Source organism: Macrotis lagotis, chromosome 4 (assembly GCF_037893015.1).
Source record: "Macrotis lagotis isolate mMagLag1 chromosome 4, bilby.v1.9.chrom.fasta, whole genome shotgun sequence".
Taxonomy (NCBI): domain Eukaryota; kingdom Metazoa; phylum Chordata; class Mammalia; order Peramelemorphia; family Peramelidae; genus Macrotis; species Macrotis lagotis.
This window is the reverse complement of record NC_133661.1, coordinates 182,397,761-182,418,420: the sequence shown is the minus strand read 5'-3', so window position 1 is coordinate 182,418,420 and position 20,660 is coordinate 182,397,761. Positions and strand designations below refer to the sequence as shown.

The 20,660-nt window shown below is 41.1% G+C and overlaps 3 protein-coding genes across 9 annotated transcripts in view; 1 reads left to right on the top strand and 2 right to left on the bottom strand.

Moving 5' to 3' along the window:
- Positions 1–10,707, bottom strand: part of ACIN1 (apoptotic chromatin condensation inducer 1) — a 37,435-nt gene extending 26,728 nt beyond the window's left edge. For 3 of the 7 annotated variants that reach the window (XM_074234869.1, XM_074234871.1, XM_074234874.1), the window contains exons 1-3: positions 10,535–10,706; positions 8,895–8,960; positions 6,481–6,592 (exon numbers count right to left, since the gene is read on the bottom strand). In XM_074234869.1, the coding sequence (XP_074090970.1) occupies positions 6,481–6,592; positions 8,895–8,960; positions 10,535–10,672 (316 nt within the window). In that variant the 5' untranslated portion in view covers positions 10,673–10,706. Of the gene's footprint in view, positions 1–6,480; positions 6,593–8,894; positions 8,961–10,074; positions 10,157–10,198; positions 10,218–10,534 lie in introns of those variants that run through there. The other 4 variants (XM_074234870.1, XM_074234875.1, XM_074234873.1 and 1 more) reach the window with 4 other exon arrangements.
- Positions 10,708–12,769: 2,062 nt separating this feature from the next.
- C4H14orf119 (chromosome 4 C14orf119 homolog) lies at positions 12,770–14,793 on the top strand. The gene is given in 1 exon segment (XM_074234878.1): positions 12,770–14,793. A coding segment is annotated over 1 exon segment (420 nt). The 3' UTR covers positions 13,190–14,793.
- Positions 14,763–20,296, bottom strand: CIROP (ciliated left-right organizer metallopeptidase). Its single transcript, XM_074236236.1, is given in 15 exon segments — positions 14,763–14,803; positions 14,806–14,972; positions 15,667–15,846; positions 16,072–16,301; positions 16,446–16,718; positions 16,820–16,916; positions 16,994–17,063; positions 17,279–17,450; positions 17,537–17,682; positions 17,853–17,937; positions 18,079–18,349; positions 18,351–18,496; positions 19,571–19,622; positions 19,712–19,805; positions 19,933–20,296. Coding segments are annotated over 15 exon segments (2,388 nt in total).
- Between the last annotated feature and the right edge of the window lie 364 nt (positions 20,297–20,660).

Below are 20,660 nucleotides of genomic sequence, written 5' to 3'. Positions count from 1 at the left end.
TTCTCCAGCATCACCATGCTGCACGTGTATTAAAACTATTTGGTGGTGTAATCTGTCACCTGCCTGTAGTTAAGCTTGCCTGTAGTTAAGCTGTACTCTCTACAAATTTATGTCTTCATATTTTGTTTTTCTCCTTTGAACTCAGGAAGACCTGAAACTGGCCTGAGATGCTAGCTATACAAGTCATTTAAACTGTTTGGCTTCGTCTCCTCAACCAGAAAAGGGGGTAATACCAACATCCATTTTTCTAGTATGAAGTTCACATATGATAACATTTGTAAAGAGCTTAACACAGCATCTGACATCTAGCAGATGCTGTAAAATTGCTTATTCCCTTATTCCTCCATATTTTCTGGAAAAAGTTCCTTCTGAAAAATTTCACCCTTTTGTTAGCTGAATGAAGGAGAAAAAGGGATTTCCCACTAATTGGTTAAGTAGAATACAGAGAAATCAAAGGACAGACAGAGACCAAAGGTAGTTGAGGCATCATGAAAGCAATGTTTCCCAAATATCCAAAAAAAAAAAATTTGAGGAAGCAGGAAATAAATGGGTGAAAATCTGAAAGAGATTTATTTACACCTGAGGTATAAAAATCAAATACTTTTTATCTAGGATTTTCCCTCATAATACATACAGAGGAGATAAATGTCTGTAAGTTGATAACACCTAAATCAGCATAACCTGATTAACACATTGGCAAACACCAGATGATGATATACAAGGGTTCACGTGATCTGAATGACAAATATGAAGATTAGGTAAGAATTCAGCAGTCTGTAAAATGTGTGCTCATTACAATGTATCTTCAAACTAGGAAATCTATAAATAACCTCTACTATCAACAACCAAATACCATTTATTTCTCACAGCAGATCTACAAATTAGACCTGAATTAATCTATGTTCTAGAAACATAACTGACATTAACTCTGATTCATTCAGGAATTGTTAGAGGTCTAAACTAAAGCTTCATAAAAGGTTTCTAACAAATCCTGAATCTATACTAAAATTCATGTCAGAGGTAGTAACCTTACAGTTTTCAAGATACTGAAAGATAAATAAATGTTAAGAATACCCTATCACTGATTACCAAATATGTATTTCATTATTTTGCTTTCTCCTTGATTCCTGGCTGCATTTTCCCCCTACCTGTGATGTCAACAAGTATAGCCCAGCAGAGAGTCCTCAACCTTAGATACTGCTAAACCCTTATCTATAAATTTTTACTTGCCTTTCTATTCTTTTTTATTTCAGAGCTCTTGCCTTTCACCTCTCATTTTATTTATTTCACTTATTTATATTTTTTAGGTTTTTGCAAGGCAAATGGGGTTAAATGGCTTGCCCAAGGCCACACAGCTAGGTAATTATTAAGTGTCTGAGACCAGATTTGAACCCAGGTACTCCTGACTCCAGGGCCAGTGCTTTATCCACTGTGCCACCTAGCCGCCCCTCACCTCTCATTTTCACCACAAAAAATATAGTTGAAATGGTTAGTGTTCTAATGCTTTCACATCATTCTTAAATACAAAAACCTTTCGTGGCTCCCGATTACTCAAAGCATAAAGTCTGGATCTAGTAATAAGGTGTAGATTTCCTAGTCTAGCATTAAAAGTCTTTACAACTTGACTTTAACCACTACTTCCAACTATCTCACTGTTCCCTTTATTTCTTAAAAATATCAGGTGCATTTCTACTTCCAATTTTTAGATCATAGATCTAAGATACCTTCTAGATTTCAGCTTTACCTATTCAAATTCTACTTTGACAAACCTAGCCCACAGTGATTTCTTTTTCCTTCAATCCCTAATATTCCCTATTGTCTATATTACTTATTTGGACTTGTTTTTACGTTACCTTCATATGGGTCATGTTTCCCCAGCTAGAATACTATATATGCTTTAAGAAGAAGGGGATCATATGATATGCTTCTGTTAACAGAACAGATCAATTTTAGGTGAATGCTGTTTTTATAGGTAGGGAATACGATCCTGAAAAATTAGGATGATATATTAAGTTGGTAATGCAGTAGATATTCAAGAAATATTTTATAAATGACCTAGGAAGAATTAACAAGAGACTTCCAAAATAATTAACAATGGAAAATTATGATTGAATAATTTTTTTGCACAAATTAATCAATAAGATTAAAATTGGAAGGGAAGGTTATTTGGGGAGTCTTTGCACCAAGATTCTCTGATAAAGGTCTGAAAGTCATTATGTCTATAAGAAACTTACATGAAAAAATTCTCTAGATCATTAATTACTTAGAGAAATTCAAATTAAAATAATTTTAGATTCCATTTCAAACCTACCAGATAGGCAAAGATAGAAACTACGGCTGTAGTGGCTGTGGGAAAATAATGATATATTATGACTGATGGAGCTATGAACTGGTACAGTCATTCAGGAAAGCAATTTGGAACTATACCTGTACATACCCTTTGACCTAGTGATACTATTAGAATGTCCATGTCCCAAAGAGATCAGAAAAGAACCTATATGTGTGTGTGTGTATGTACATATACATATATGTGTGTGTAGATATGTATACGTGTGTGTGTGTGTGTATTCATGGCAGCTCTTATTGTAACAAAGAACTGGACTCTAAGATAGTGGCCATCAATTGAGGAATAGTTGAAACAAATTAAAAATTCGTAAGAAATAACAAGTAGACGAGTTCAGAGAAATCTAAGAAGATCTTATATAAACTTATGAAGAGTGAAGTGAACAGTACCAGGAAAATAATTTATACAGTTAACAACATCATTATAAAGAAAAACAACTTTGAAAGATTTAAGAGTTCATCTCATAAATGACTCCAGAGCACCAGTGATAAAACAAGATTCTTGCCTACTGACAAAGAACTGATAGGATCAAGGTGCAGAATAATACATATCTTAGGACAAGGAAACTGTATTAAACTGTTGCCTGATTGATTATGCTTATTTGTTATAAGAATCATTTTTTCTTTTCTTTTCTTTTAATGGGGAAGAGGTCACTAGTAATAATGTCAAAAAAAAAAAAAAGAGGGTTACTGAAGTATTTTAAAAATGCAAAGAGGGGTGGCTAGGTGGCACAGTAGATAAGAGCACCTTGGCCCCGGAGTCAGGAGTACCTGAGTTCAAATTCCGCCTCAGATACTTAATAATTACCTAGCTGTGTGGCCTTGGGCAAGCCACTTAACCCCATTTGCCTTGCAAAAAAAAAAAAAACCCTTAAAAAAATGCAATGAGAACAAACAGAAGTTTAGTAGGAAATACAGTCAAGGAGAACAGCTATAAAAGTAACATGCTGAATTTATTATATACTTTTTTAAAAAAGCAAGCTGTAGATAATAAAGATGGGCAGTTTCATATATAATTCTTTCCCTATTTTGCTCAATAGATAAAAATATTGTTTTTCATATAAAGTTCAGAATTTTTTTTTTTAGGTTTTTGCAAGGCAAATGGTATTAATTTAGGTAATTATTAAGTGTCTGAGGTCAGATTTGAACTCAGGTACTCCTGACTCCAGGACTGGTGCTCTCTATCCACACGCCACCTAAGCCACTGCAGAATTTTTAAAAAAATATTTTTTAAAGGAGCAAAAGAGACTCAATAAAACATTTGAAAAGAAAAAAATTCCATGTAGGATTCAGTTGATGTTTCAAGAGGTTACCTCCATTTGAAAGATGAATTAAAATTACTGTATAATCAAAGATAACATTTGCCAAATAATGAAAATTAAAGATATTTGCCACATAATGAAAAGAACCAAAGAATTTAAAAATTGGACCCCAAAAGGAATCTATTAGAATAATCAAAAGAAGTATTTTCAATAAATTGTGGATAAAAAACACAATGATGACTTAAAAATTTCTAGGGAATCTCTATCTTTGTGCAGATAGATGTCCTTAAGGCCTTACTCTTTCAGAAAAAAAGAATTAAGATGTTAAGTTGACTAATCTACTCCTAGTTACAGCTTCTAATTATTCTTCTTCAATATTTCAAGGATCTGGAGCAGCCAGGTAGTGCAGTGAATAAAGCACTGGCCCTGGAGTCAGGAGGGTCTGAGTTCAAATTTGGCCTCAGACACTTAACAATTGCCAAACTGGGTGACCATGGGCAAGTCACTCAACCCCCTTGCCTTAACTAAAATTTTTAAAAAATTAACTTTTTTTATAGTGTTTTGAGGTTTGGAGAAACAAATCTGTGAGGTAAAATAGTATTATTATCTGCATTTCACAAATGATAAAGTTGACAACTATGTGATTTTTTGCACAAATTAATCAATAAGATTAAAATTGGAAGGGAAGGTTATTTGGGGAAAGTCTTTGCACCAAGATTCTCTGATAAAGGTCTGATAGTCATTATGTCTATAAGAAACTTACATGAAAAAATTCTCTAGATCATTTATTACTTAGAGAAATTCAAATTAAAATAATTTTAGATTCCATTTCAAACCTACCAGATAGGCAAAGATAGAAACTACGGCTGTAGTGGCTGTGGGAAAATAATGATATATTATGACTGATGGGAGCTATGAACTGGTACAGTCATTCAGGAAAGCAATTTGGAACTATACCTGTACATACCCTTTGACCTAGTGATACTATTAGAATGTCCATGTCCCAAAGAGATCAGAAAAGAACCTATATGTGTGTGTGTGTGTACATATACATACATGTGTGTGTAGATATGTATACGTGTGTGTGTGTGTATTCATGGCAGCTCTTATTGTAACAAAGAACTGGACTCTAAGATAGTGGCCATCAATTGAGGAATAGTTGAAACAAATTAAAAATTCATAAGAAATAACAAGTAGACGAGTTCAGAGAAATCTAAGAAGATCTTATATAAACTTATGAAGAGTGAAGTGAACAGTACCAGGAAAATAATTTATACAGTTAACAACATCATTATAAAGAAAAACAACTTTGAAAGATTTAAGAGTTCATCTCATAAATGACTCCAGAGCACCAGTGATAAAACAAGATTCTTGCCTTCAATCACATAGTTGGTTGAGTGTTTCCAGAAGGATTCAAACTCTAGCCACTATACTATGCATGGAACTCTCTTAGTAATTCTCCCTATCATTATCTCCTTGACTCCTACTTCTTGTTCTGAATCTTCTTGAGTCCATATGGGGTTTTCTTGGCAGAGATATTGGAGTGATTTGCCAGTTCCTTCTCCAACTCATTTTACAGATAAGGAGCTGAGGCAAACAGGGCTAACTGACTTGCCCATAGTCACTTAGTTCAAAGTGTCTGTGTCTGAGGTGACATTTAAACTCAGAAAGATGAGTCTTCCTGATTCCAAACCTAGTGCTCTATCAACTTATGTTGGCCTTCTACACCTTAGATGAACTTAACCATGATTTATATAAAATGTTATTATCTTACTAATGTATTAGTTTTTTATCTTATTTTCTTTATGTACCTCATACACCAGGATTATCATAAAAGCAATCTGTCTTAGATTGTCAGCAGACAGCTGGTTAAGAACAAGGACTATGTAATTTTTCACTGATAGCATCTAATTTGGTACAATGAAATGCATAATTATGATGATGATGATGACAATGATGATGAAGACTCAAAAAATTACTGAAAGATACTTTATTAGGAAGGAAAGCTGAGATGACAGGCAAGGGTCATTTTACCTGGTGGTATTACTATTATTGCTAGTCAAATTCAGAATAGAGGTTGTTAAGAAGAGAAAGTTCAAAAAGAACACCAAACTTTAAGAAGTAAAATAGAATCAAAGGGACACCAATCCAAGAGGCACAAAGGCCAGAAGTCAGTGTCTGCTATTGTCATGCAACCTTATTAAAAAAAGGAGGCGTGATAGCTGCCTTCCTCTTCCTCCCTCCCCACCCCACCCCCCAGCTTTGCAGTTCAGTAGGGAAGGATACATTCTAGCTGAGTGTCTGCTGAGTTCTAGATCTGATGTCTCCAGGCTGCCCTGAAACACTGGAGGCAGCAAGGAAACCACTCCCCTCAGGATGGATCACATTGTCCTCTGTCCAAGGGGAGGCAAAGCACAGAAAGTGGTGTGTTTGTGTGTGTTTGTGTGTGTGTGTGTGTGTGTGTGTGTGTGTGTGTGTATGGGGGAGCAGGGCTCAACATGTAGAAATGAGGTGAAGAAAGGCAGAAAGCTACAGACACAGATCTCTCCTCTCTTTCTCACAGACACAGACACAGACACACACACACACACACACACACTTTCACACTCACACACTCATCTATTTCCCAAATATCTTTTACTCAGCTCTTATCTACTGAATGAAATACTTCTAATCAAATAACAGTCAACTACAGCTTGTTCTTCTTTGACAAAAGGTTGAGTGGTTAGCCCTATGGGTCAATAGAGAGAGAGTGGCAGTTCCAGCCTGAAATTAGACTTACTAGGGAAGCACTGTCAGAAAAAGCTACTGATCTGTGACAAAGCCATACCCTTATAACTTCGAGAAAAGGAAGAGGATGACAATCTATGATTACCTTCAAGTTCTGCAGCTTCTCGAGCTTCTCGTTCCAGTCGCTGCCTGAGCAGCTCCTGCTGCTTTTCCAAATACTGCTTTATAAAGCTATTTTGGCTCATCTCCTCACCAATCTGTAAAGAGCAACAGAAAGAATAAGAACCTTAAGAGGATAATACAAGAGCATGCATAGGAAGAAAGCATGATTAGACAGATATATAGTTTGAGATATAAGTAACCATGATGTTGCTAGGTTTTTGTCTAAACTACTCATAAGAGGCTAAAAAGAACAGCTATGTGTCTCACACAAGGTGGCAATACAAAGATATATATAGAACTCTTAGTTCTAACTTGTTTCAACTAATATGATTTGAGGTTTTATACTACATAAATGTTATCAAAAATTCTAGTTTAGGGCAGCTAGGTAGCGTAGTGGATAAAGCACCAGCCCTGGAGTCAGGAGTACCTGGGTTCAAATCTGGTCTCAGATACTTAATAATTACCTAGCTGTGTGGCCTTGGGCAAGCCACTTAACCCCATTTGCCTTGTAAAAAAAAAAGAATTCTAGTTTAATGTATCTAGCTATATTATATTTGGATTTCACAAGTTCTTTTATAGCTGAGGAAAATAAATTCTTATTTGTGTCAACTAAAGAGACAGGCAGATGAAGGTTTTTTTTTACCCTTCTCCATCAGTGCACGTTAAAGTCTAAAAGCCTCCATACTTTAGAGGAAGTACTTTAAAAAAAAGACCTATTCAGCTTTTTTTGGAGGAAAATTACTGATAAGAAAAACTAATCATTTATTTAAAGCCCTTGAAGACCATGTTTTTCCTCTCCCTTTTTTATTCTTTTACTATATTCAAAATACCTTTTTTTAAAATAATAAAGATTTCAATAAAGAAAACAAAAAACAAGTTTGTGCTTTTACTTCTGTGTTTTCAGCCTTTTCTTATAAGCTTTAATATTTCACAAGGCCTGGATCTCAGGTAAAGACTTCAGATCAGAAGGTTTATAAAGAATTTTAAGCCCAGGGTTGTAACAACAGAGCTACTAGGTTGAAAACACTGCAACATTGAACATGGCTTAGCCTGGGTCTGCTTCTTAGGCTAGTTAAAAGTACAAGTACCAAAGCTTTGTAAACTGGCGAGATTAAGGAACTGTCTGGCTTAATGAGGAGATAACAAGGGAAAAGGTAGGGCCTCTCTGTGGAGCTTGTTTTTCCCTAGTATCCTGGGACCTAATCTAACAGCAAAATTGTAAATGTTAGAAATAATAGAGAGCTGGATGTATTTGTCTTTTAATGTTTTGCTATAGAATCAGAGTTGAAAGAAACTTTACAGATTGTTTAAAAACAGTTCCACCTCATTTATAGCTTAAAAAACAGAAATCTGGACTTGTCCAGAGTCACACAAATACATGTGACTTGACCAGAGTCACAGAGCCAAGTTCCTACTATATGCCAAGCACTATGGAAAGAGCTGGGCATACAAAAAGAGACAAAATACAGTGCCTGCCTATAAGAAACAGACAACATGCAAATATACATGCAAAGTTATATACAGGGTAAATAGGAACTTTTAAAAGAGGGAAGGCACTGAAATTAAGAGAGGCTGGGGAAAGTTTCTTGAGGAAGGTGAGGTTTTAGTTGGGACTTAAAGGAAATCATAGAGGTCAGTAGTTGGAAGGGAGGAAGGAAAATGTTCCAGGCATGGGTGACAGCCAGAGAGAATGAATGCCTGGAGTTGAAAGTGTCTGGTTCATGAAACTGCCAAGAGACCAGTGTCACAATTAGTTATATCTAAAAGAAAAAAGGATAAAACTTATTTAAGTGACTTATAAGGCTCTTATTAAGGGTAGAAGTTAGTGGGTATTTATTCCTGGCCACCATTTATAAATCTATGTCAGGATAAAACTTTTCATCTTGCCTGGGAGTATGCTCACTTTAAAATTTCATCCAGGGTCATCAGAACAATTTTGTCTCATCAGTGGAAAATAAGTGATTGACATTTTGAACCCATTTTTGGTAAGGCATTCTTCTCAAACCAACTCCATTAAACACATATATGAATCTCAAAAGCAACATGACAGTTCTTTTCCCTAGGACCTTGTAAATGGCTAAAAAATTAATTGGGGGGGGGCAACTAGGTGGCGCAGTGGATAGAGCACTGGCCTTGGAGTCAGGAGTACCTGGGTTCAAATCTGACCTCAGATACTTAATAATTACCTAGCCATGTGGCCTTGGGCAAGCCACTTAACCTCATTGCCTTGAAAAATCTAAAAAAAAAAAATTAATTAGGAACCCAACAGCTTTAGTAGGGAGACATTTCGAAATTATGTGAACTGGGAAGGATTTTGGTCAATAATAGTTTCTAGATAATGCTGATGCAACTGCATTCACATCAGCAGTTCACTATTAAACTACCCTTTTCTCTTACCTGGGAGTTTGGCTGGAATGCAGTGTGAGGTGTTGAGTGTTTCTGTAAATTCTCCAGCATTAGAGCCTGGGACAAAGACAGAAAAAACTAAGAAACACAAAAGTTAAACCCTCTCCTTCCATCCCCCTTACCAAATGAAAAACTAACCATATACACTGAAATCATGAATCTTTTTCAAGGACTTCAAAGTCCTTCACTACTATTGCTTTCATTCAGTTTCAGAACCCTAGGGGCAGCCATGCCCACTGTCCTCAATATATAGATATAAAAACTCAAAAGTATATAAATTAAAGTCAGTTGGCTCCTATCAAAAAAAAATCAAGTTAGTGACAGATCCAACATCAAGATCTTCAGTTATTCTGCCCTTCTGGCTCCTGCTAGTCATACAATCATATTCAAATCAAAAGCTAAAACCAAATCCAAGGATCTCAAATTTAATACTTAATTGCTATTCTTGTCCACTTTGTAGCAATAAACTCGACAGAGGACAAAGCATAAGCTTTTTGGGGACACTATCTACTTGACTGATATAGTTAAATGCTTACAGTACTGAATTCAAAAGTACTTTATACATCCTTTCTGATGAAGAGGATTGTCACAAGCCCAAATACTTGACCAAAAATAAATATGCCCAAACCACTATGGTTCATCACAACTGCAAAATGGTTTGACTAAACCCATATAAAGAAACAACCATTATTAGTCCTAGATCTAACAACCTGACGTTCCCTCCCCCTCCCCCCCCAAAAACCCAACCCTATTCGTTCCCCTGACAACCCAACCCCAAGACCAAGGCCAAACATTCTGTCAACTCAAACCCCTACTACTTGTGAAATGTTAATTCTTCCCAAATCCAAACACTGACATTATTTTCTAATTCTCCAACACTCCAAATCGATATCATTATCAATTCAACTACCTAAAAGCAATCCCTGATCACTAATTTTCAATAGAGCTACTCAAGATCGATCATCCATCTCCAAGGCCCCCCCGGAACCACCGTAACTTGGCTCCGCTTCCGCCACGGATGACAACTCTTTACCTCACCCGAGAGCCCCCCCAAAACAAATGGGCCACCAGCAGCCAGGCCCCCTTCCCCAGTTCCCCCCCCCTCACTTCAGCCTCCGATGCCATTAACCCTTTCAGTGCCGACCTAAACGAGCCCCAGCTCCCTCTCTACCTTCTGGATCTGACCCGGTCCTCCAGAAAACAAGCCCAACCGCCACTCGGCCCACCTGCGCCTCTAACTCCGAGGGCCCCCCCTCACCCCCTCCACCCCCCGCCTCCCCACGGGGCAGTAATACTAGCGGTGGTGGTGGGATTTAACTCCTGCCGCGCATGCGCCGGAACCACAGACACAAACAAGGAGGGGGTGGGGAGGAGGAAGCGCAAGACACTCTAGGGAGAGCAGCGCGCACCCTCCCGTTCCCAGCTCGCGCCGCTGCCGTTAAAGGCGGGAACCGGCACGGGCTGCCTTCCAGCGCGAGCCCCACCAACCACCGCGCGCGCGGAGCCGGAGGCTCGCGCTGGCGGCCTGAGCGAGCTCGCGCCGAGCCCGGACACTGCGCCTGCGCCGCGGCGGCGGCTCGTCTCTACCGGGTCCGCTCCCCTCCGACGCCCCTGCGACGCAGTCTGCTTACCCCTTTGAGCCGCTTGACCAGAGCACTCTTCTGCCCACTCTTGGCCAGGCCTCGCTGTTCCAGCGCGGCCTTCAGGTCGGTCACCCGCAGCGCCTGAAGCGGCTTCCCGTCCAGAGTCACCTCCTCCAGCTCCGCCATCTTGTGTGAGGTACTCGGCTCCCGTCTCGACGGCTTCGGGCATCTTCGGTAATTTCCGCCAACGCCCTTCGAACGTGCCGACCCGGCCCCGCCCACCGCCACGGCCGGCCCTTCCCCCCCTCCCGGCCTCGGATCCCGACGCTCGGCCATTTCCGTTGCCACCCTAGCACCAATCAGCGGGCCCCATTCTCGCCGCAGGCTCCGCCCCCCGCGCGCTCCTCTAGGACCTCGGACATCCCCGTCCTGCCGAGCCGGGGACTGGCAGGGCCGGACTCGGAGACGTTCGGCTTTGTCCGGGCCTAGGATCAGGCTTCCTGGCGGTGCCCAGGCGGCCGGGCGGGGAGTCGGGGCCGTGTTCGAGTCCGGAAGTGCGTGGGTTGCCCAATGGGGTGTGCTGGGAACGTGGAGGTGGCAGAGGTAGCCGCAGCCCACGGACTCCTGTGATTTACTTCTGGGGTCCCCGGGGTAGGACTAAGGAGGTAAGCTGGGGCCAGCTTACCTTTCATCTGGCACTGGTGTGGCTCTGTTTGCCCCACGCCCAGCCCGAGTGCCAGGCTTTCGGTGTAGTGAACAACCTGTCCCGGAGGCCGGGGACGGCAGGAGAGCCGCTCGCGCGGGCATCTCAGGCCCCAGATAACCCAACGTGGACCCGAATTCAGAGACCCCCCAAGTTCCTGGCCCCGCCTTCCTCACGTGTCCCCGACCTTGCCCCAAAATCTAGTCTTAAGAGGAAGATTGCCTTCCCAATATTGAGTGCCCACAGAATTGCACTATTGCTGCTTGCTTTGCCTCGCCCCGTTTGTTGCGCTTTGTAGCCAGGTTTTAGGACTGGTCTATTTACAGACAAGTGGGCTTTCCGGAACTTCCCTGGGTAGCGATTCTGTACAACGTGAACCTTAGAAAGACACCTGTGGCAACTCTGTAGCAGATTCCAGAGCTAAAGTCTGCATTCTACCCTCCTGCTTCCCGACCTCAAGGATCCAGCTATTCGGGGCCCAGTTATGAAGGGTTAGGAAGTCACTAGGTGGAGAAGGGAGTCTAGCTGTTGCTGGTAATTTAGCCCGTCCTTGCTTTCATTTATTGACCACAGTTGCTACATGTCTTTCACATTTGTTAGAAGACGCAGTGCCTAGTAGACACACTGTGACTGTTGAATTACCTAGGAAAAAAATCTGTAGCCCATCCGAAAGGTTTTACAGGCCAACAAGTTCATATTTAAGGGATTTACAATAACTTAAATAAAATTGGACTTAGCCTCACACCACTAGCATGAAATCACTAACTCAGGTATTTGTCAGCAATATGTTAGTAAATTAGATGGGAATTTTATAGAATGAATAAAAATGTAAGTATCCGTTACATCTGTTCAGATGTACCAAACCAACCATACTGTTCCTCCAGAGCTTCTGGTAAAGAATACAAGACTTGACTTTCTTGCTAGTCTCTTGCATGATTTTGGGCAAGTTCCTTATATCGCTGTTTTTAAATTTTTTCAGTTACAAAGTGAAATAAGTGTACAGTGAATTAATTACATGGTGGATCCTGCATGAAACATTTAGAGAGTCATCCAGTAGCTGTTTGAAGTGCATTGAATACACTCTTCATCATGAATCTTGGTTTCATTACTTGCTCTTTACTCAATGGCCAAAGTCTATATTTGTTATATAAAAGAATTCTGCTGTTAAATATATCTATATATGCATATATATATATATATTCATATTAGAGGAAGCAAGTTTTATCAACATGCTTCTTGCCTTTGCCCATCATTGCCGGGCTTAGGTAAGAGGGGGAAGAATGAGATATGGATTATTTTTGCAATCATTACTAGGAATATATCCCTAAGGAAAGCTCTGAGTTTGAAGTGGGGAGTATGGTTGTCAGGTTTGGAATAGAATTTACTTTTTCAGGAGAAAAAGTAAAAAGAAATGTTATTTATCTTCCAAAATAGATATAGGATAAGAGAAAAAAGTGCATTTCTTTTTGTAATTAAAGAGCTAAGTTTTGTGCCAAGAGCCATGTGTCAATTGTTCAGCCATCAAATTTAGGGTATCCTTACTTTATCCTTTGTAAAATTGTCTTTTTTTTACCCCTAGGATGTCACTGAAATCAGCTGCCTCTTGAATATCACCATCTTCCTCCTCTACTTTAGCCACTAATCTGGATAGTTATTCCTTTTTCTCCATGTCTTACTTCACTTCCCAAGAGATGAAGTGTGTTGTGCATTGGTTTGCCAGCTGGTCGGATCCCCAGCGTGAGCGTTTCTTGCAGGACTTGGTAGCTAAGGCAGTACCAGGCAAATTACAGCCCCTCTTAGAAGGACTGGAACAACTTAGCGTTTCTGGAGCTGACCGACCACCACGCATCTTTGATTGCCAGCTTCGACTCTGGGATCAGTGGTTCCGAAGTTGGTCTGAAGAGGAGCGCAATGAGTTTGTCAGACAACTGGAGGCCAGTGAACCAGACTTTGTAGCAAAGTTCTATCTTGCAGTAGCTGCTACAGCTGGTAAGGAGTAATAGGAGTCAGCATCATAAAAGACTATGACTCTGATGGAATTGGGATGATACTTTCATGTGGGAGTGTCCAGATGAAAAGGAAATGTCTGGCAATGACACCCAAATCTGTTTTGAGAGTTATTGTTGTTGGACTTCTAGCCTATAGATAACTACAGTTTTTAAAAACAAAGCCAATCCAAATCATTGGCTATTATTCTGTTTTCTCTTCATAGTCTCAAAATTCCCAAGACTCTATATCCTGACTCCCTTTGCAAGCTGTCTCAGAAAAGAGCTGGAATATTAGAAACAAAGATCTCCCTAGAGTTGGTCCACTGGAGGGGGTGAAGGGTAGGGGAATAAGTGCAGCACTCCTACTTTGGGAGCAAGATATGGCAATAAGATATCAGGTGAGCATCAGTTCAAAGAGCTTAGCTAAATCCGGACCAGTGATCTTCCAGACCCCTATCTGATTGGGTTTGTAAGCTGAGTGTTAGGGTATTAGTGGATCAGTCAAATAAAGGGATGAAGTAGAGATGATTACATGCCAAGCATAAGAGTCCTGTTTCTTATCAAAGACTGAGTGTTTTTGAAAACCAGTAGCAAGGGTTCTTATTTCATAACTCAAGTCTACCAAGATTATGAAAATAAATATCATTTCCTGTGGGATGTTAGATTTATTTTTGTAATTAAATATTAGGTGCTGGGACTACAAAGGCAAAAAAAAAATTGTCCTTACCCTTAATGAGTACAGAGGTACTTAAATCAGAATTAAAGGATGATTTGTTTACTCAAAATGACCTCTACTTTTTTTCTTCCTTCTGGGACCCAATGTAGATCCTGGAGAGCTAGAACCCTGGGGATGTGGCGGGGTGGGGGTGGGGGTTGCCAAGGACAGGTAGAAACTTGGGATCATAGGTATAATACATCTTCATCTTATTGGTGGTTCCTTCCATTCCTATACAATCTTTGTTCCTGATTTTAGGGGTTTCATCTTTTTTTCCCCCATCTGAATGAAAATCTGAACTGTGACCCAATGTCAGGTTTTTTCCCTCCCTACCAATCTTTTAGAGAAAAGGCATTCTTGTTACTCTAAGTTGATCCAGAACTCATGGCAGAGTTTCAAAAATGAATACAGATCCACATCTAGAAATATATTAGGTGTCTAATGAATGACAGGCAACCTTCTAAGCATTTGGGAACATAAAAATAAAAAACCCCAAAACCTTAGTGCTCAAGAAACTTAGATTTTGGAGAGTAAGAAAGATAAAAGTAAAGGCCAAAATCTAATGGGGACAATCAAAGGGGAAAAGCCTCTTGTAAGAGGTGGCATTGAATTGAGCCTTTATGGAACCTAGGAACAATAGGTGAAAACAAAGCAGAACATTGTAGGCTTAGGAAACAACTTTAAAAAAAAATAGAGACACAAATAAAGACTATAGGTAGACCTGGAAAGTGATGTTGGAGCCAGATTGTAAAGGCTTTAAATCCTAGACAAAAGAGTCATACTCTGACCTAGACAATAGGTTTAAGCAAGAGAATGACGTGGTCATACTTGATAATCCTTTTACCTATCTCAACTCATTTTCATGATAATTTACATTGTAATTCCCTCAGATAAGCTTCTTATTGATCTAGGAGTCCTGATGAAGGATAAGAAACTGATGGTGCAATTCGAAGGGAAGCTTGGCGTTTCCTGTAGGCTATAGTTCCTCCTGTACCCACCAGAATAAGTAGCATGAAGCTGAGGCCTACGGGCAGGATTATACCTGGATTTGGGGAAATAAGGCCTGGCGAAGTCAGCCACCTAGACATAAAGAAGGAACACATGGTATTTAGTTTATAAGAATTTTCATTTTTTTTTTTTTTTTTTTAGTTTTTGCAAGTCAGTGGGGTTAAGTGGCTTGCCCAAGGCCACACAGCTAGGTAATTATTAAGTGTCTGAGACCGGATTTGAACCCAGGTACTCCTGACTCCAGGGCTGGTTCTTTATCCACTACGCCACCTAGCCGTCCCGTGAATTTTCATTATTTCAACTGAAATTTTAGGGACACCTCACACCCAATCTAAATCATCCTCTTCATATGAAAAAAATTCTAAAAATGAGAAAAGGGATAACTAAGTTGTAGAAGACCTTCTACAGCACCTAAAAGAATTCCTTTCATTTCAGGAAACTTCAGTATCAGGAAAGAGATCTACCTTAACTGTGTTGGTGGTGGATTTTGAGATGAGGCAGGATCATTGATTCCAAAAGTTTAATAGAAAAGGATCCTGGATAATAACCTTGGGGGAAAAAGGGGACTCTGATCCCTTCAACTTGGAAATGGAGAAGTTCTGTAATTTCACCTGATTAGCAAAAGGTAATCATTGTTGGTCAGAGGCCATGTCTTCAAGTAAAATTTTATATGTATATAGCATAGGACCATGTGAGTGTTAAATGCTATGTCTGTCTTTAGGGTCTAAGAATATAAGAGTATATATATACCGGAATGACTATTTACCTGTTGTAGTCTGTGGTAAAGGTAGCTCCACCATAATCTACATTTAATGGTGTATCATTGAGGGTTTGGCTCAGAATTCTATATAGCATCTCAGTTGGGGGTCCTTCACAGCCAGGAAACTTCCATATATGCACAGTAAATACCAGGTTAGAATTTACTGATGGACTGTGGAAATGGCACCTGAATTGATATTTAGAAAAAAAAATAGCATAGATGGGGGAGTTTCATATTTTCCTCATATTTAGAGTGTAAGTTCCTAGAAGAGTAAATTTTAGATTTAGGTCATTTAGAAAAATGATTGTCGACATACAAATATAGCTCCTTTGGAGAAGGGTTATGGATGTTAGATCCTGGGACCCTTTCAGTTCAATTCTGACTTAGACATAGTATAACTTAAGTATTTACATCTGGGTGCCTGCTCTGATCACCAGGGCCTGCAGTATAGCTTGGGTTAGTGCCTCATGCTGTATTTTGTTCAGATAGTAGCCTGGGGGCCCAGCTTGTCCCAGGGCCAATTGGATCAGCAAGTCTGGCGATGAAGAACTGGCAGTAGAGGGAGGAAGAACCATGACGTCCTTGCTTGCCTGGCAGAACCGGCCCCGGGGACAGAAGAGGAGGCCGAAATACCCAGGGACCTGAAAGGAGGAGTAAAGATACAGCTAAAGGCCATCCTTTATGCTAGAGGAGAGAGTTTAATTTAGAATAGAACCATTCAGTATCCCTTTATAAATGATGACTGTCTAAGATAGTATTCCCAATTCCTATCTTGCTATTCTCACCTGAATAGATTTCCCTGGGAGGCATGGGACCCAGGGTGACCCTGCTGCCCGCACAGAGTATGTGCTTCCTCCTGTACATTGATGTAAGTAGCATCGACCAGTGAACGCCACCTCCTTGAAAGGCAGAACCCGAGAGGGGGGTGTGGTTCCATGTTCCAACACTTGGACTGAAGTGAGATTAGCAATGAAACAGCGGCTTTTGGGGTGGTAGATCTCCCCATGTGGGTTTCCGGCCATAGGAAGGGGTGCATTTCTCTTCTTCCAGCATTCGCTCTGAAGAAGGCCAAGAGATGAGAGAGTCTGTGCTTGAGTTCCATCTGTCCTGATATGTTCAAGTAAAACTGACCTTATCCTTGACTTCCCAGGTTACTTACTTGATTTGCTAACGGCTTGTACATACGGCAGCCTTCCAGCAGGGGGTCTGATGAGCATTGCCCCTTGTCAAAGTGCAAATAGTGACAGCCTAGCCCACTGTGGAAAAGAGCAAGGCGTGAAACTAAGGCGAGTCAGCCTTCTTATCTACCACTGTCCGAATGTAGTACACACACCTGCCATCACAGAAGAAATCTGAGGAACCAGATCTACAGGATGTCACCAATCCAAAGTTCAAACCAGATCCTGCTTGGAGGATTAAAAAGGAAGAGGATAGAAAAGGAAGTTGCCTCCTCCCAAAATTACTATTAAATTTGGTATTAAAATATTTGTGCTATGTACTTTGGGGTTGGGAGGCATGCACAAGGTGTACCTGAAAGGTTTTCCTTGTAGCACCTTGACTCATATTTAGCATCCCTCTCCTGTGCTACCTGCAGAATATCTGATCCTTTATTCCTTACCCTGACCCCACAGCAGTTCCTGTGCAGCACTGTAATTTACTTGGTACCAGCCAGAGTCAGCAAAGGCAGCGAGAGTGATAAGGTCAATCTGGGTACGGTGAGCACCATCAAAGGTAGCAGTCATCACAGAGCCCTGGAGTAAACGGGCTTCCCAATGAGAGGAAGATGAACCCTGAAAATCAGAAAATATGACAGTGTTCAGGAATGTGTAACTTTCTTTTTCTTCTGCAGCTCTCTTGCCCATGCCTCTGCTCTTACCTCTTCCTCTAGGGGAACTCCAGGAATGGTTTCTGAGACTCCCAAGTGCCTGGCTAGGCTGTGGCTTACAGTGGGGGTGGTAAGAATCAACTGTCCCCATTCATCCCTTCTGATCACCTGTTGTCTTGGGGAACATTTTTCTCCAACTGATGAGCAGAGTAGGAGTGCAGGGAGAGACAGAAGAGTTAAGAAGGGTCATTTGGGGATAAGGGGCAACAGGAGAGAAACAGGAGATTTTGAGGTATTTAAAGGAACCTTGATAAAGTCTTCCATTCATTGAGATTGTAGGAATCGTCTATCCTTTCCCTTTACTCACTGCTGGTGCCTGAAGTACAATCTCTCCATTTCTTAAAGAGTTGCCCAGAGAAGCCTAGAACATGGAACAGTTCATGTATGGTGGCCTGAAGAAAGGAAGAACAGATCCAGGGGTGGGGCAATTAGACAGGAAGACTAAAGTTGTCTTTTCCCCACTTTTCAATGACTGTCTTGTGTACCCTACAGATAAAAGTATGCTCCTCCCCTTCCTGTCCCAATCTAGTCACCATGACAATATCACTGTGGCTGTAGCGGAGGCCATTGAGGTGGTGTATGCAGAAGATGATGGTGCCTGCAAGAGGCCGATCTGCACTGTCCAGCTGGCAGCAGGCAGCATAGGCAATGATGGAGGGCTGTGGATAAACAATACAAAAGCAGTAACAGAAAGCAAAATGTTGGGAGGTGAGGATGTAGAGTGAGGGATGTGTGTAATTAGGAATTTCAGTTATAGAATAAAAGAGGGTGAAAAAGGGAGTCAAAGTAATTTGATTTACCCCTCACCTCACGGTGGCATTTCAGAGTATGGGCAACTTGTACATACAAGAGGAAATCAGTGTCTGGAATTCCAGGCCCATCTGGTTGGATCAATGCTGGAGAACCTTGCTCTGGCCATAAGGAATAACCACGGAGATGGGAATCAGGAATCTGGAGAGAATAGAATATAGGAGCAGGCCCAAATTGGGAAATAGATAAGTAGGAGAGAAATCAGTGAGGGACAAGGAATTAAGAACAGAGATGGGAAGGAAATCCTTTTATTAGAATACTGTATTTGACCTATGTTTGAATTCTTGTTCTATTAACAATCTATGGAGATAGAACAGGTAAACAAAGACAAAGCAGATTTTATACACTATGTGTGTGTGTCTGTGTGTGTGTGTGTGTGTGTGTGTGTATTTATGAATGATTAGAGAAATTAATAGTGAAAAAACTCTGGAATTAAGAGGGTTTGAGAAAGGATTCCATGGAAGATAGTATTTTAGTTGAGAATTAAAAAAAGGTTAATAGAGCAGAGGAAGGAAAATGTTCCAGATAAGGGAGAAAAGCCAGAGAAAATACTGGAAGCTGGGAAGATGGAGTGTCTTGGGCAGGAGATCAGTGTTACTGGGTAAAAATATGTGCCAGGGAGTAAGGTATAAAAAGACTAGAAAGGTAGTGGGGATCTGGTTTATGAAGGGCTTTGAATGCCAAACAGCATTTTGTTTAACTCTACAAGCAACAGGAAACCACTAGAGTTTATTGAGATATTATCAGACCTGTGTTTTAGGAAAATCATTTTAGTGACTGAATAGTGGATGGATTAGAGTCAGAAGAGATGTGAGGCAGGTAGAGCCGCCAGCACCAGCAAGCTATTGCCGTAGTCCAGCTGTGTGGTAATGAGAGCCGGCGCCAGGTGGTGGCGGTGTCGGAGGAGACGAAGCCTCTGAGAGGTGTTGCCAAGGTGAAATCGACAAGCCTTAGCAACAGTTTGGATGTGGAGACTGAGAGACAGGAGCCCAGAACCACGCCTAGACTGCCAACCCCAGGGACTGGGGAGGTGATACTGCCTTGTACATTCAAAAAGGTCTTAGAGGGGGTGGGGAGGATTTAGGAGGGAGTAATGCTCCTGTTACTACTAGACCTGAGTTAGCTTATCTGCAAAATAGAGATTTGATGATCTCAAAAAGCTCTAAATCTAGGATACCATATAGAGATTCAATAGTTGTTTGATAAATCACTCACCTTTACCCCCAGACAATTTTCTCCCACATAACCAGGGTTCAGAAGGCTGCATCTGTGAAGAGAACCCCTCTGGAGTGAGCCAGAGACACTCATGGGCTTTTCTGGAGAGATTGTTCCACCCCTTTGATAATATACACTCACCTGTAGTGGTTTGCGGAGTCTGGGTCCCTCCAGATAGCTTGACAATACTGTTCTGGGTCACGACTCAAAAGAAGGGGTCCTTGTACTGGTGGGACTTGGGGAAATAGAAGTCAGCCTTTACTACAACAGCTTAGGATCCCTGATCCTTCTGCATCAATCTCTAAACTTCAAAATCTTCATTGCAATTCATCATGGTTCTGACTCCTTTTCCATCCCCTTACCTGCAAGCACCCCCTGTATCCGACGAATGGCCTCTCTTAGAACTACATTTATCTGAGGTTCCCAGTACATCCAGTCTCTCTCAGGGTACAGTGTCTCGCTTTTTAAATTTGATTCCTTAGGGTACCAAGTATGGATACGAATGGGGCTTGGAGCAATGGAGTGGGAGAGGGAACCAGAGCGTGACTTAAGGGACAATGGGGAAACAGGTGGCCCAACAAGGTTCACAGACCCCTGTGTTTCCTCATGTATACATCGGCCCTTAATCACTCTCAGGACCAGCAACAGGAGCAGGGCTAGCAGGGAATTCCTTCCTTGGGAGGAATGTTTTCCCCAATAAGCTCCCTCACAGCTTGCCCTATGCATTGGTATCTTGTCTAGGTTCCTGAAGCTCAGCTTACAAACAGGGTTACTCTTTCTGACTCTCTTCTCTCCTTTTATTCCCCCTCTAGCCACTGACAATGAGTTAGCAAACATTTCTTTGGGATGTGAAGCTTGGGAAGAAGGAAGTGCTCTCCTCAGGGGACTGGGAATGGAAAACTTGGGAGTGGGGAAGTAATTTTTTTTCTGAGAACTCTGCTGAGCTTAGTAAAAGAGGTCATGCTGATTTCAGCTCAGAACCCCCTGGGTGGCAGCTTCCGTGGCCAAATATTGGGGAAATCAGTGGTGTCAAACTCAAATAGAAACTGGGGCCACTAATCCATATATATGCATTCTTACTGACAGCTTG